This window comes from Melopsittacus undulatus, chromosome 8 (genome assembly GCF_012275295.1).
Source record: "Melopsittacus undulatus isolate bMelUnd1 chromosome 8, bMelUnd1.mat.Z, whole genome shotgun sequence".
Classification (NCBI taxonomy): Eukaryota; Metazoa; Chordata; class Aves; order Psittaciformes; family Psittaculidae; genus Melopsittacus; species Melopsittacus undulatus.
The window spans coordinates 38852446-38867737 of NC_047534.1; the positions used below are offsets into that span (position 1 = coordinate 38852446).

The 15292-nt window shown below is 36.0% G+C and overlaps 1 protein-coding gene across 2 annotated transcripts in view; it reads left to right on the top strand.

The window, feature by feature from the left end:
• The window catches only part of ZNF385B (zinc finger protein 385B), a 165588-nt gene that overhangs the window by 121964 nt on the left and 28332 nt on the right, over positions 1-15292 (top strand). For both annotated transcript variants that reach the window (XM_005152566.2, XM_031052215.2), the window contains exon 4: positions 5844-5954. In XM_005152566.2, the coding sequence (XP_005152623.1) occupies positions 5844-5954 (111 nt within the window). The remainder of the gene's footprint in view (positions 1-5843; positions 5955-15292) is intronic.

Here is a 15292-nt window from a genome sequence, read left to right on the forward strand (position 1 = left end):
TGATCTCCTTTCAGGTAGAGCTCCATTGGTAGAGCTGACCCAAATGTTCCTGGTGATGCAAAATAAGCAAGGAAATGTATAACAGTATAGCATTGATTTGAACAGTAAATTACCCTTAGCATTAGCCAATTGAGAAATATGTTCCCTGTTGAGGCAAAAGCAGCACAAAAGTGGAGAGAACAGATCTTGCTAGTTTGCATTGGCCAAGTGTACCAAGTGCCGCATCACACTGTTAATGTCTCTGATTTTGTGCTAGGTGTTTTAAATATGTGCTCTGCTGAGTATGTGTATTCAATTTTGTCACTCTGTTAGTCATAATGGTACGTACATTTATAGTAGGAGGCTGTGTATATATGCCAGAATTTACAGTAAGTTTCATCATATAGTTATTCTCCACATTGGCAGTGAGTTTGGCTTTCCTGATAACCGGAGCTGCAGCACACGGGAACTCATGGGGACTTTGTGATCTATTAGGATGTTGAAAAGGTCTGATCTACAGGATATTTGTGCTGTTTGCCTATTTAAATAATAACAATAAGATTAGGTTATATATAAGGAAGAATTCTTTAATGTGAGGGTGATGAGGCACTGAAACAGGTTGCCCAAAGAAGTGATAAATGCTCCATCCCTGGCAGTGTTCAAGGCCAGGCTGCACAGAGCCTTGGGCGACATGGTCTAATGTGAAGTGTCACTGCCCATGGCAGGGGGGTTGCAAATAGTTGATCTTAAAGTCCTTTCCAATCCTAACTATTCTATGATTCTGTACTAACAATAATGGCACACAAAAAGTGGGACCTAATGGTTTAAAAAAATCACAGAACTTAATTTAGATGCTGCTCCTGCAATGATAATTTATATGTTCCACTGTTTTCTTCCTTTGATTGCTAGAGGGAAATACTGGATTATAGTATCAGTTTGTTCCACATATAGTTTAAAATTTTATCAGAGTAAAACAACACAGTATGCTGTAGAGCTACTCTCAGGGTTTGTTTGGTTTTGGTTGTTTGTTTTTTTTTTTATAAACTCCTTAATGTCCAGTGGTTAAGTGATACTCCGTTAAATCTCTTATACCCACTTACCAGGATTCTATTTACAAATTCTTGTCTAACAGACAACTCTGCATTTAACCAAAAAGTTGCATCATGATGAGAGGTAACTGAACTGAGGGTATAAATTCCCAGTCTCAATATTAAATCTCTCTCAGATTTAAGGTAATTCTGCTGTTATAAGAAGACAGAGCTTTTGGGTGTAGATTTTTGTTGGAGCAGTAGAAATAGGATGTATGACACTTGCTTAGCATGCTTCAGTAGCTAAGCATATCAGAAAGAGAATGAAATCTTAGAAATCAGCTCATTAGTTAGAAATGGCAAATGTAAATCAGTGCACTGTCACTAGCTAAAATGTGTAACTAGCAATTTAGTCCTGAATACTAGGCAAGCACATAAAGCTTCATCTCAGGTAAGTATCTGGGTTTATCTCAACTTTTAAATAGGAGTTTGCAACCTAGGAGAAACTAATACAAATATTCTGGATTCCCAACATCACAAGCAGCTTTCCTTGCAACGTAGTGTCACCTCATTTAAACAAAAGGTTTAGAAATGATACCTACCTTTCTGTTTGCAGCAGTTTACCTCTTGACAGGATTAGTGCAACTTATATCCAATGCTTGCAAATTGGTGCCTGTACTCTCTGCTGTAGGTAAAAAGATCTTTTAAAATAAACAGAACTCCAGTTTCACTGAAAGAGGATTGTTGGTTTGGTTTGGTTTTTTTTTTATATGCCTACTGTGATGTCTCTTATTACATTATGGAAAATATAAGCTTTTGGGTGGCATATTTTGCCAGGCAAATTAATAGAAACCTCAAGAATAGTGTAAGTGGACACCTCATACTGTAAACTGTAAAGCATCATCACAATTTCTTTTTAAAGATAAATCCTTTTTTACAAACCTATTTGTAGGGGTCACTAAACATGTGAATAAGGATGTCTTAATTGAAATATTTACCAAAAGGCTTTTCAGAAAACCCTTGCCAAAAAGATACTTGTGAGGTAAGTGTGCTGAGGAAGGTTGCTAATGGTGAAGTTTTCCAAGGTAGTGAGACCAGAGAAAGACAAAACATTGTGAAAGATCTTAAAGAGACAGAAGCCAGACAATAAATGGTTGGTGAAATTCCATCTAGATAAATGTAAAGTCATGCACAAACAAGGAAAAATTCATAAAATTTCACATAGAAAGTAACATGCTTTGAATTGGCCATTAACACTTAGGAGTTCATAGTAATGATTCCATGAAAACATCAGCTCAGAGTTCAGTACTGATCTGCCTTGGGTGTTGTATATGGTTCCTGTATATGTCTTCAAAATGTTTGATTGAATTTGTTAAATTGTGGAAGAATTAGGAAGGACAACAAGGATGCCCAAAGGAATGGAACAGTTTCCATGCACAGAATGACTGAGCAACACAGAGATAACTTAGGATGTGGTACACGTCTTGTAAAATTGAGTTGCGTAGGACTACTTTTAAGCTGAAATAACCATTTCTTGACACAGCAGACTGCAGGCATTGAGTTCTAATGCAGAGTGAAAGCGATTTACATCTGTTCAGTGGTGACTATGCAAGAGAAAGTCACAGGGATTTACCACATACACAGAAAACTTGTAGTTTTGGAAAATTGTTGGGGGAAAAATATGCGAACCTCATGAAAATAATTGGGGGCAGTGTGATGTATGTTTGTGCTGCTTCTGTTCTCAAGAACTATGTACGATTGTTTTAGGGGATAAAATGATAGGTTAGATGAAGCTTCATTTATGTTTAGCAGTTCTATGCTTTTGGATTGTCTGTTGAAACGTTTGTGTTAAGGTGTTTTGAAACGTAATTGTCACCAGTCTCAGTAGTCGTAAAGTGTTTCTCATGTTTACATGTTCTGAAAGAAGTAGTTGTAGATTACTGCTGAATTGCTTTATTAATTTTTCTTGTAACAGTGTCGTGCAGATTTTGATTTGTATTTGTGGTAGCTGTTAGGTTCTGTTATTATTTTCTTAGATAGAACTGGTTTTTAAATACTGGTGCTCCCCACTGGGCAATGTATACTGCATCATTTCCTAATGTGTACCTCAACAAATTGCTCTCCCTGTTTCCTACTCCTTCCCTCCCTCTCTGCAATGAAGAGGATAATTTTGTGTAGTGATCCGAGATCAGTTTACCCTGCAGCATTAACCTTCTAACAGAGAGATACTGTTTTATTTTTCCATCATGCTGTAATCCACCCCAGTCTCTGATATATTTAAAACCTATAAATTGTTAATGCTGCACTTCTTGAATTCTAATCATGGCCAGACTACGTGTGGGGCTCCAGTTTGGGAAGGATCATTAACCATTCCCCTGGGGATCCTGAGTGGTACTTTCTGGAGGCAGCACGAGCTGTATTATTTGTGTAGATTTTGCCCTTGTGCTGCTATCTGTTTGAAACTGGGACTTTATATATAGTCTGCATTGTATGGTTTCGAACTGCATTGCCTAACACAAGTGCTGTGGATTGTGATCTGGAATGCACAGAGGAATCAATGATCACTGCTTTTTTTCCCCCTTTTTTTTAAACTGGACTGCAGACTCTAGTGGGTATCTTTGCTGTTTCTTTTCACCGATTTCAGATACTTCAAATGGTTGAGGTATTTTTCAGCATTACTCTTTTGTTCTAGGTTATCTGCTTTAACAATAGCAATTAAATTGTAAAATGAAACATACTTTCTATTTAAGAAAAAAAAAACAAACCAAGCAAAACCAAACTATTCTCTAAAGATACAGCAATCTTTTCATACAGATTATAAATTTAATAATATATATTGACTGGCATATCTATTATAAAATGGATGCTTGAAAAACTTTTAGTCTGCATGTGTAATTGTAATATATTATTCAGTGTGATGCAATAAATGGTACATGTAAGAAACAGAAGTTTTTTTTGGGTGTTTCAAGCTTTTAAACTTTGGACTATCTCTATATTCTAGAAACAGAGGAAACGGGAAATAAGGATATTTGGTTTTATAGACTTTTATCACATTCATTGTAACGGCGCTGTGTCATTTAATAATTCAGTAGTTCATTCTAGACAAGGTAGTTTTACTTTTGTAATTGTTTTAATATGGTACCCCTATGGCAATGAAATATAGTATGTAATAGCAAAAGCTGGTAAAAATAATATCATCTCTCCGGAAAATTTATTAGCAATGACATTTACAAAACCATGCATTTGGTTTAAAAGGAATGTAGCAAGAAACCTATGTAGCTGTAGTACAAGAAAATTGTTAAGTAGGTGTTTAATGTTAGATAGTAGATTATTGGAGAATGTGTTCTTAGGCAGATAGGAAGTGGTATGCGTTTTCTTGAATTTGTGTATTTGTGCATGTGCCCATATGCAAAGAACATCCTCTTTGATTTTCTGAAAGCTTGAATGTGTTCCAAGGGAAAATGACAGTCTTTATCCTCAGGTTTAGAAAGTCTGGTTGCAGCTAAACTAAATTACTGTTACAATTCTTTAACTAACGAATCAGTAACTCCAGCTTTTCTCTTTCGTTCATTAAATCGGCTTAGTATCAAGTATGTGACGTGTACCACCAAGATTAAACAGCCAGTTTTAGTTTCTACAAACAGTACTGTAGAGGGTAAAAAAACCCCATCACTGTGACTGCAAACCAAGCTTCAGAAAATATAACTTTATAACAAATTGAACTATTTTCTCCTGAGCTGGTTTAAGAACAGTGCTGGGAAATGAGCACTTATCTTTTCTCGTAGACTGACATTTTTTGCCCTGTCCCCATCAGAATCCAAATAAGGATGGCGGAGCACATGCGCACAGATGCTTATAGGATAATTTGGGTTAAAAGGGACCTCAGAGGTCATCTCGTTTAACCTCCTCCTCAGAGCAGGATCAGCTGTGAGATTAGGCCAGATATTCTGTTTTATTTTAATTAGAAAAATATGTTTAAATCTTTTTGAGTCAGGAAATTAATTTTCATCTGTACCCATGCCACATCAGGAAAAGCAACATATGCTCTACTTGAGACTTCTACACAGTAGCAGTTATGACCTCTGTTTCATTAAGATCCAGTGCCATTCTCCAGCCCCTGCAGCGTTAACAGCAGAGCTCTCTGTGATCTTGAGGATATTCTAAACTGGTGACCAACACGAGTCCTGGCATTTAGCAAATATGTAATCAGTTCCCAGTTCCTGAAAATGTTCCATCAAATTCAGGATTCACCTGTTCAGTGCTTCACTTATCTCACATTTTTCACAGTGTTAAAATGTTTTCTGAAGCGCGGTAACTTCAGTATCCTTTCCTGCTGTAAATACTCTATGCATGGTCCTTCAAACTTCAGCCTTCCTATGGGCTATGTTACTCAGTTCCGCAAGGAAATGTTTGGGGATTGCAACCTTTTTTCCCAGCAAGTGGTGTTTCTAATGAAGCCTGCAGAGGACCTCTTCTCACAGAGGAGAGAATATTTTCCTTCCAGGGGGCTCTTTGCAATTCAGATGCAATAGTGGGGCCCTGCAGCACAGAGGATGTGCAGGGCTGGGGGATGAACTGTTAAGTAGCCTGGAGATGGCTGTAAAAATGGAGTTGCCTTTTCTTCATAAGCTTTGGCATGCCACCAATTCCCTAACCCGTGTTAAATCTAATTATTATGAGGGCTGAAATCTGAAATTTTATTTCCTCCTGTTTGTCTCAAAACCAAAAACAAAGCAAAAGAAAAAGCTTCCAGCAGAAAGTGTTATTTTTTTTATTTTTCTTCTGTACTGTGTATTGTCCTGAAGAGTTGTAAATTAATTATTGTTTGTTCTCCAGATGGATCCTGTGCAAAAAGCAGTCATAAACCATACATTTGGTGTGTCCATTCCCCCAAAGAAGAAACAAGTGATTTCCTGTAATGTCTGCCAGCTTCGCTTTAACTCAGATGTGAGTATTGGCTATTTTCATTCCTTTTTTCTTTTTTCTTTTTTTTTTTTTTTTGGTGCATTAGGTATAATTAATCTAAACCTCTTCCCAAACAAATCATTCCAGTTCTGCCTACGTTCCAGTTAGCCTGCTGGCTGATATTTTGTCCACTCAGAGGTGGAAGTTCATAGATGTACATTGCTCTCTAATATTCTTGAATGGGTCTGGCACAATATCTAATGCCATGTCCATTGATGATATCCTCTTGAACAGTCTAGTCGCCTTTAAAAGCTACTGCAAAAACAAATGTAGAAATGTGGGGTTTGATTGTGATTTTTTTGTTTATTTGTAGATTTTGTTTGTTTGGGGTTTTTTGGGTGGTTTATGTTTTTTGTTGGTTTTTGTTTGGGCTATTTTTTGTGGGTTTTGGTTTTTTGTTTTATTTTTGTGGTAGTTTTGTGTGGTTGTTTTTTTTAAAGACAGGACAGCTGACAGAAAAGCTTCCCTGTAACTTCTCCATGTCATACCCGCTGTTCTTTCAGAATAAATATCTTTTTCCTGTTGTTCCTATGTCCTTGCTGATGATGTCTTCCAATTTCTTAACAAAGTCACTCTTCTAGTAACTTTCATTTGTAATAAATACAGACACTGACTTCTAGCTGTCCTTTTGAGTATTACAAAGTTCAAGGAAACTGGTGTAATTAAGAATGCTTTTCAGAAGAGTGCACTGACTGATATTTACAATATATATCAAATTAATGTTTTTCCTGAGTAGCTTGAAAATTAAAAAATTCTAGAAAAGAATTTTCTAAGAAAATTATGACCTTCAGCACTTTATATATTTGTTATTTGTTCTTGGAGACTACTTACTAATGTCATTAGGATAATACCCCCCCAGAAAAAATTCTCATTATTTTTTGTTAGTTGTCAGAACACATCCGTAAGTGATATGTTAATATTATACATTCTGCTGTTATAATGTCAGTCTAAGAACTAGTTTGCAGACACCTCTTAAAGCCTTTGAGTATTTGGTGCTCCTACAGATTCACAGTAAAGCATCCATACCTATTACTCTGATTTTCTCTGCCTCTACCATTCCACTTTGAAGTATCTTGTAAAGTGGTTTCTGGAGTTTGACTTTCCTGTTGAGGCTGGTAAGGATCTTGAAGCGGTGCTATCTTACCTTCAAATTGATTTCCAAATCTGTCATTTTTTGACAAGCTTATTAAACCTTCTTTGAAGTGCCATTATCTACTTTAAAATTTAGTTAATTTTCTTTCCTCTTTAAGGTAAGATTTAGGGTAAAAAAAAAATATATATATATATATATGTATCTTTCTGTTTAGATACTTAGCCCAGATACCTGCTTTTACTGATTAAAACAAGGAACCAATGAAGTTTTTTAAAATTTCCCTTGGCTCCATGGATCTGAATCTTGCTTCTGAGCTGGACTTTACTGTGTCACCAGGGAGGCAGCTCAGCCTGTTCCTGCTCTTCCCCCTCCTTCCTGAGGCCAGAGTCCCTCTGATGATGGGTCCTGCCCATAGAGGAGTTGCTCACTTTGTCTTCACTGACATTCAGGTAGATAAACAGCACTTCAAGCAGATGGATTGAATCACAACTTAGAGACCTGAAAAAAAGAAAAAGAGCTGAAATGTTATGTGGTTTTCTACGTCTGCCAACCAAGCAATTTTTCTTACCTAGACTTACAAAGTAGAATAAAAAGTGTATATTGTATTCTGCTTTCAATAGTGGCATCACAAATCATGGGAGATCATAGCTTTGTTTTCTCTTCTGGTATGGGTGTATTCATACGGCATTGTGCTCCTCTCTTTATAAATGTGATCAATATGATCAGTTATTAGTTACTAGCAAATATCATCATCCTTTTGTAATGGGAGATTGTAAGGAAGAATGAAGCATCATGATTGTTCCACTGCTACTGAGAAAATGCAGTTTCTTACTTTCTACAGCCGTTTGCTTTACAAGGACATTCACAAAACTATCCAGACATTTAATTTCAGAACGTCCTGAGGTTCTGGTAGTATTATTAATAGCAAAAAATACTTAAATATAAATTTAAGTTTCACAAATATAACCACAACATACAAGAATATTTGGAAAATGAGCTTGCATAATATAGCACTTTTGTTTTAAAAGCTATCTAGCCTTTCATCAGATTATTCAGCTTCTCCTGGGAATCTTTACATAAGATTTCAAATCTTCCCTCCAAGTTGAGTCTTTTGACCTAAGAGTCATTTACCTGAGTGTGTGTTGCCTTTCTTTTTTTGCCCTGAGGTATTATCTTATTGAAGTTTTACTCCCACCATCCCCACCTCTCCTTAATCTGTGTTACAGTTTCACTGAGGTACTGCTAATGGCCTTTCATCTAATCTCTGCAGACTCTTACAGTTATTTCTGAGCTTGTTAAAAGATCCTTCACAGAAATAAAAATCTGAACTCTTTGCTTTTATTTTTCATTTTCATCCCTTTATAATGCAAAATTATGTTTAGGGCATGGAATGGTCTTTACAATCCATCCGGATTTTGCTGATTGGGAAAAAGGGAATCAGGTATTTGTGAGCCTCATAACTGCTGAATCTTCCAGGGACTCAGTCCCACTATGTAATATCCCATGAACATATTGAGAGCCTTTCAAGTGGCATCAAACTGTGATAACTTGCATTAAAACCTTGAGCTGAGTATGTGACAGAATGAGTTTTGTAGTACAGCCACTTCACATTTGCAGTTTCTCCTGTCTGTACAGGGCTGACATGCTCTTTGTTGTTGATGGGCATTTCATTCCTTTGAACTTCCTTTGACCTAAATTAGGAAAGAAAAATTCAAATTAAAGAGGTAATCTATTTAATAGTTTTCTTACTTTTGTTCTTCTAAATGAATTTCAGTTGCATGATGTTTGAAGATTCTTACCTGATTCTAGTAGTGCTTTATCTATTGCATGAGTAACATACGGGCCAGTGGATACTCATCTATGAGAAGAAAATTGGTTTGCTTGCCTTAAATCTTTCCATCACTCCTTGGACACTCACTGGTCTGGATCAATAGACCAAAACAATTCAGACTAGTCAATTTACAGTTGTCAAACCTCCCACTAAATTACAGTAAATTTCAAAGGTTTCAGTTTTCTTCTGCCAGTGTGCCTGCAGGTTTAGCTTTGGTGAGTGTGTTCTGGCATCAGATTTAGAGGCAGGGATCTGCAGCTATCTGCAGGAAGAGAAAATCTGATATCAGGGATTGAAGGAAATTTAAAATAGGTTGTTTCCTATGTGGGAGTAAATGTATCTAATGTTGAAGTGATACCTTCTATATTTTGAAAAAGTTTCTAAGATTATACTTTTTTTTATTTTTTTCCTACCATATTATAGTTTGAGCAGTGTTTTCTGAATTCTTCAGGATCTTCCAGTTTCCTGAACTTTGAAAACACTTTTTAAAGTACAACGTGAAGAAAACATCTGTGTACAGACTCTAAATTTGATCTACTTATAGCCTGAGGTGTTTACCTTCTTCCAAAAAAAGAAATTATGTGTTTTGACTCATATTCATAGGCATTCACCATCATACTTCATCTGTCCTTTTCTAGAATTCATTAGCTGCAGTATGGTCAATTTGGAAGTTACTTTTCTGCTAATAGATTTTGTCACAACCAGTTTGAGCACCCCTTCCAAGATCTGTCAGCTTCAGGGGAAACTGTAGTGCAGAAGAGACGATCCAAAGTCTTGAGAAACAGAAAAATTAAATGCCATCTCTGTGGAGTAAGACTGACCTAAAGTTGCTTCAATAGCCTGAACTTTGAGGTCATTGAATTGGAATTTTACTTGTAACAGTACTGTTGACCTGACAATGGTGATAATTGAGATTCTTCAACAATGGACAGAAGATCTGCAGATCAGACAGGATACTTGGGGATATCCCAAATTATACTAGATTCCTGTTTATAGAACTGAACCCTCTCATTCAGTTTGCCTTCTAGTCTCTCCTCTCCTCTTTGCTCATTTTTGTTTTCTTTAGCATGGGCTGAGGAGAAGCAGGATTTAGTGAAGAGCAGAAACATTAAAAGAAATAAGAGATAATTAATTGACCTCAAGATTATGGTACCAGAAAACTGGAAAATCAGTAGAGCTCTCAACAATTCAAAGGAAATGAGCAGGAAATAAAGAAAAGGGCTTTTTCCTGAGCTAATTTTTAATGATGATAGATACCAGAGTCAACTGCTGTTAAATTAAGTTAGAAATCTCAATTTAGAAAGGAAAATGTTATGTAGATTGGTAGCTGATGAGATTGATTAGTCAGAATAGTCAATGAGATACTTATTCCAGACTGTATAAGCTTTATTCTGCTTTGCAAAGGAACAGACTTCAAAACTAAAAAACAAAACTAAAAAAATGAAAGCACCATCCATTCATAGTTACCGATGTTTCCATCTTTGCACCAAGGTATCTGTTAACACCATCTTATCTTTTGATACCTATGCAATGATGAAACAGTATGTGTTCCAGTGCAGCAATCACTAGCATAAAATCATAGAATAGTTAGGGTTGGAAAGGACATTAAGATCATCTAGTTCCAAGCCCCCTACCATGGGCAGGGACACCTCCCACTAAACCATGTCACCCAAGGCTCTCTCCAGCCTGGCCTTGAACACCACCAGGGATGGAGCATTCGCAACCTCCTTGGGCAGCCAATTCCAGTGCCTCACCACCCTTACAGTAAAGAATTTCTTCCTTAGATCCAATCTAAACTTCCCCTGTTTAAGTTTTAACCTGTTACCCGTTGTCCTGTCACTACAGTCCCTAATGAATAGTCCCTCACCAGCATCCCTGTAAGCCCCCTTCAGACACTGGAAGGCTGCTATGAGGTCTCCACACAGCCTTCTCTTCTCCAGGCGGAACAGCCCCAACATGTCTTCATACAGGAGGTGCTCCAGTCCCCTGATCATCCTCGTGGCCCTCCTCTGGACTTGTTCTAACAGTACCATGTCCTTTTTATGTTGAGGACACCAGAATTGCACACAGGACTCCAAGTGAAGTCTCACGAGAGGAGAGTAGAGGGGCAGGATCACCTCCTTCAACCTGCTGGTCACTTTCCTTTTGATGCAGCATGCCAGTGAAGTTCAAGCTATGGACTTGTGTTATAATCCAGCTCAGGAAAAAATGAGAACTATCTCAGTTATATTTACTACCACCAAAGAGCAGGCAGCAGAAGAGGAAAAATCCTCTTCATGGAACAGATTGTGATAATGAGTCACATTTTATGCTTGCTTAAAGGCCACCAGAGCAAGGGATGTAACTGTATTCCAGAGGAAACAAGACACACTGAGAAAGATCTAGCTTAGCCTTTGAAAAAGAATTTTTTTTTCCTTTTAAAAATTCTGGGATTCCTTCCAAACTTGTGCTATATCTGTGTGGACTATAGATAAGCTTTGCTAAATAAGTTTTCATATTAATAACATAGGTCTGGCTTGTTGATATTAATTAGATATATTAGATTCTAGCAGAAACAAAAAGCAGGTTGAGTGAATTCCCTTGAATCCTTATGATACCCATAGAATGATCCAGCAGCAACAGGGCAAGGGGAAAATGGCTGTTTTCCATCCCACATAGATTCCTTCTTTGCCTGCTTCTGGCTCATTCTTTCTTATTTCTTCTGGCCACCAGCTGAATCTGCAACATCTCCTGCAGCTGCTTTGTGGCAGCAAGTCCCTCCAGCAGCTGTGAAGCTTTGGCCACGCTGTCCCCAAGATGTCTGTCATATTCTGTTAATAGCATCTGACACTGAAGCTTACAACCATTAGAGAAAAGTGAGTTGCTATTGTAAGGATACCTGTTTGGCTTCTGCAGAATTACTTCTTTCTCCATATTTATGAATCACCACCTTATGTTCAAGTAACTTCTCTCTGCTCCTCTCCCTTCATATTTGTATTGATAGTCCACAGGTTTTGTGGAGCTGGGGCACTGTACAACATCAGTGCTAATCCAGTCCCTTTCCTCAGCAGTCACACTTCTGTACTCCAGACTCATCAATACATTATGCTAGCAGTCCATCCAGCAGTCCACATGAGTTTTCATTCCTTTCTCTTTTTGTTTGTTTGTTTGGTGGCATCTTGGTTTTATTTTGAAAACAGAGATTGTCATCTGTTGAATAAGTCCAGAATAAATGTCTGCCTCCCTCTACACACTTTGTTTCTAGTAGAAAGGTCTTTGGCTGTGATATAACCTGATATGTACCATCCTGTTGATAGGATATCATCTGATTGAAATAAATTTGTGTTTTTTCAGTGCCCTGTGAGTAACTACTCTTAAGTCGTTACTGCTTTTCGGTGTCACCATCAAAGACTTAGAAATTAAGAAAAAACACAGATCAAATAAAGCAGATGTAGCAGTTGGCCATGAGGAGATGCTGAAGGTCATCTTATTATTGAATGCATTTATAGCTAATAAAAATGATGTGATGATAGTGATCATCTTTTTAAAAAGCCAGAAGGTAAATTTTTTAAGTTTAGACAAGTATTACTAAATATTAACTTTGCAAATTTTAATGAATCATTTATGCTGTCAAAAAGATCACACAAAATAATATATATGATCAAATAAAAATCTACAGAACTGTCATTGTCTTTTGTAAAATGTTTTACATTTTCCCTATAAATAAGACTATATGGATTCTTTGGGTACTGAGGTTAGTGGAGCAGATAGGAGGTAATTAAAAGCATAAATCTCAGGAACTTGTGAAGGTAATTTTCTGTTTTGTAGACAGAACTGACAAAATGATGAAAGTTGTTAGGTTGAACATGACAGAAATATTGCACGATTATAGGGTACAGGGTTATAACATGCTGAAAGCTCTGTTCAAATAACAGTGATTTAACAGAGCTTTTAACTAAGTTTGGTTAGATATTTAAAATATGAATTGACTTCTTATGATATGGCTGATCTTCAGAGTGTTTTGATCTTTCATAGTCCCTTTCAGTAGTAATCTACCTTACTAATTGGAGCAATTAGGTTTAAGAAATCCACTGAGAACAGAATTGAAAAATGAAGCATAGCATTGGTATGACAAATGTATGAACACTTCAATTATGCAGATTTCTTTGTTACATTTATAATATCATATGAGATAAAACTAGATTTTTCAACACCACTTCCAAATATATCATCTCGTGTAATTTTTATTAAAGTTATGATTTTAAATTCTTAATTTATATACTACTCAAGTATGCATAGTCTTACAATATGGTTCTAACAGGTAGACTATGTGATCAAACCTTTGGTAGACCTCCTACTATTTTAGGAAAGGGAGTTTATAGTTCAGGACCCGATGTGAATTTAAATGACAGTACATTATGGATATAAATACCTTTGTGCTCCTGCAGTCTTGCATGGTTAGATGCCTTCTCTATCAAGCAATCTGCCATTGTAGCCATGGAAGAAGCTTTTGTGGTATTTTTGACAGAATCTTTTTCATTGGAGATAATTATTGTATTAACACTAAGTGAATACATTGTTTGAGATAAAATTGCTCTTGAGAAGACTTCCCATCTAAGGTGGAATTCCTGCTTAAAAAAGATGAAGTAGCAAGTAAGAAGAAATAGGAACTACAAGCCACCATGTTCAGTTCCATTTAGTTACGGCACTCACCCAATATTGCAGAGCTTAAGGCATGAACTCAGACTTTCCATGTGGATACTTCAGCAGCTCACTTTATCTTTCAGTTTCACCTTCCTAATGTCATTCTGCTCTACATATATTTAATTTTATATATTAATTGTCAGACTGCATATAGTGGTAGCAGATTCAGGCATTAAGATGAAGTGTTGGCAGTCCAATTGTCTTATTTTCATGAAGGGCTACATCAGCTGGTCCTGACGAAACCTGAAAAAAATCTTGATATCAGACACATACACACTTAACCACTAGATTTAGTCAAACACTGCATAAGGTTGTCATTGAAGGGATCTGGTAGGTTAATATTTCACCTCTTTATGTAGTAATGAATTCGGTTAATTAGTCATTCACACACTAAATAGATTCTAAAACTCAGTCACTTGTGAACTGTCAAAATGAACAGTGCTGATTTCAAATAGACTGTCAGTCATTGCTTCTGACAGGGATAATTTTCTGTAATCTTTTGTACTGCAACCTTCCCTGAATTACAAAGTTTTCTTAAAGGTAATACTACTGTCAATCAATCTGTGTGATATGTATGTTTCCTGGTTACCTATTTTTTTATAGATATACGTATCTATACATATACACATTTAAGTTTAGGCAATGTAAAGCTACTGAAGGTTATTTTAAGCAGTGTAATATTCTAATGGTACATTTATTTTAGAAAACATGTTTACATGTAGATGATGATTTGCATTGTTCATGTTTTATTCAATGCAATCTAGCATATAAGGTTAATATATTCTGTGTAGTCTCACAGTTTAACATCCTGATGCTCAGATTTAAGCATAATGTTATTTTTGCATTCTGGTATGTAGTGTCACATTTATTTCAGCTTAAAGCTTTTCCTCTTCCTTAAATCTTCCTAGCCAGTACTTTATGACTTTTTATACTTTCTAATAAGTAGGGGCATTCCTTTTTAAAATGTTGCAATGTCTATATATCAAGCTAGTACACCACAGTCACTAAGAACCAAGTGGAAATTATATGTATATATTTTTTTAGGTAGGAAGTTCTTTCATTTGAAATATTTTCTTATTCCACTTCTTCAAAAAGTGTCCTCATTAGTAAGTATTTAATTTAAAAATTATAATGATAAAAGTTCAGTAGTCACATTTAATTTTGATTATATAAGGAATAAATTTAACTCAGTGATTTTGAAATAAAAAATTAAATTGTGGCACAGGTAAATAATTCTACTGTAGAATTGATTAATCCATACAGTAAATGCAACCCTATATACTGGAACAAATTCTTATGCAATTAAAAAGCATCATGGTGCATGAGCATAGCAAGGTTCATTAAGGTTACTTGTCTTTACTTTGGCTTCTCCTAACATTTTTACTTTCTCAGATATTGTTTTGATGGTATGGAATTTGCATTTATTAGTTTTACATAATTTAGTTAACGATGATCAAAATTACATTCAGTATCCACTTAAAATATTGCATCTCTAAGATGCTTACTCTATTTAATTTCACATTTTGTTGAGGTTTTTTATTAAAACTGGTAAATTAACTTTCTTTTGTACATGTGGCTTTTAAACCTTGTATGTACAGAATTTCTTTTCCATTATCTAAGCAAATGAAGTGAAAATTTTAAGCTTCCACCCTTAACTGAAAAGGAAAACTTTTTGTCATAGCTTATATCAAAGATGTGTCTATTATTCCAATG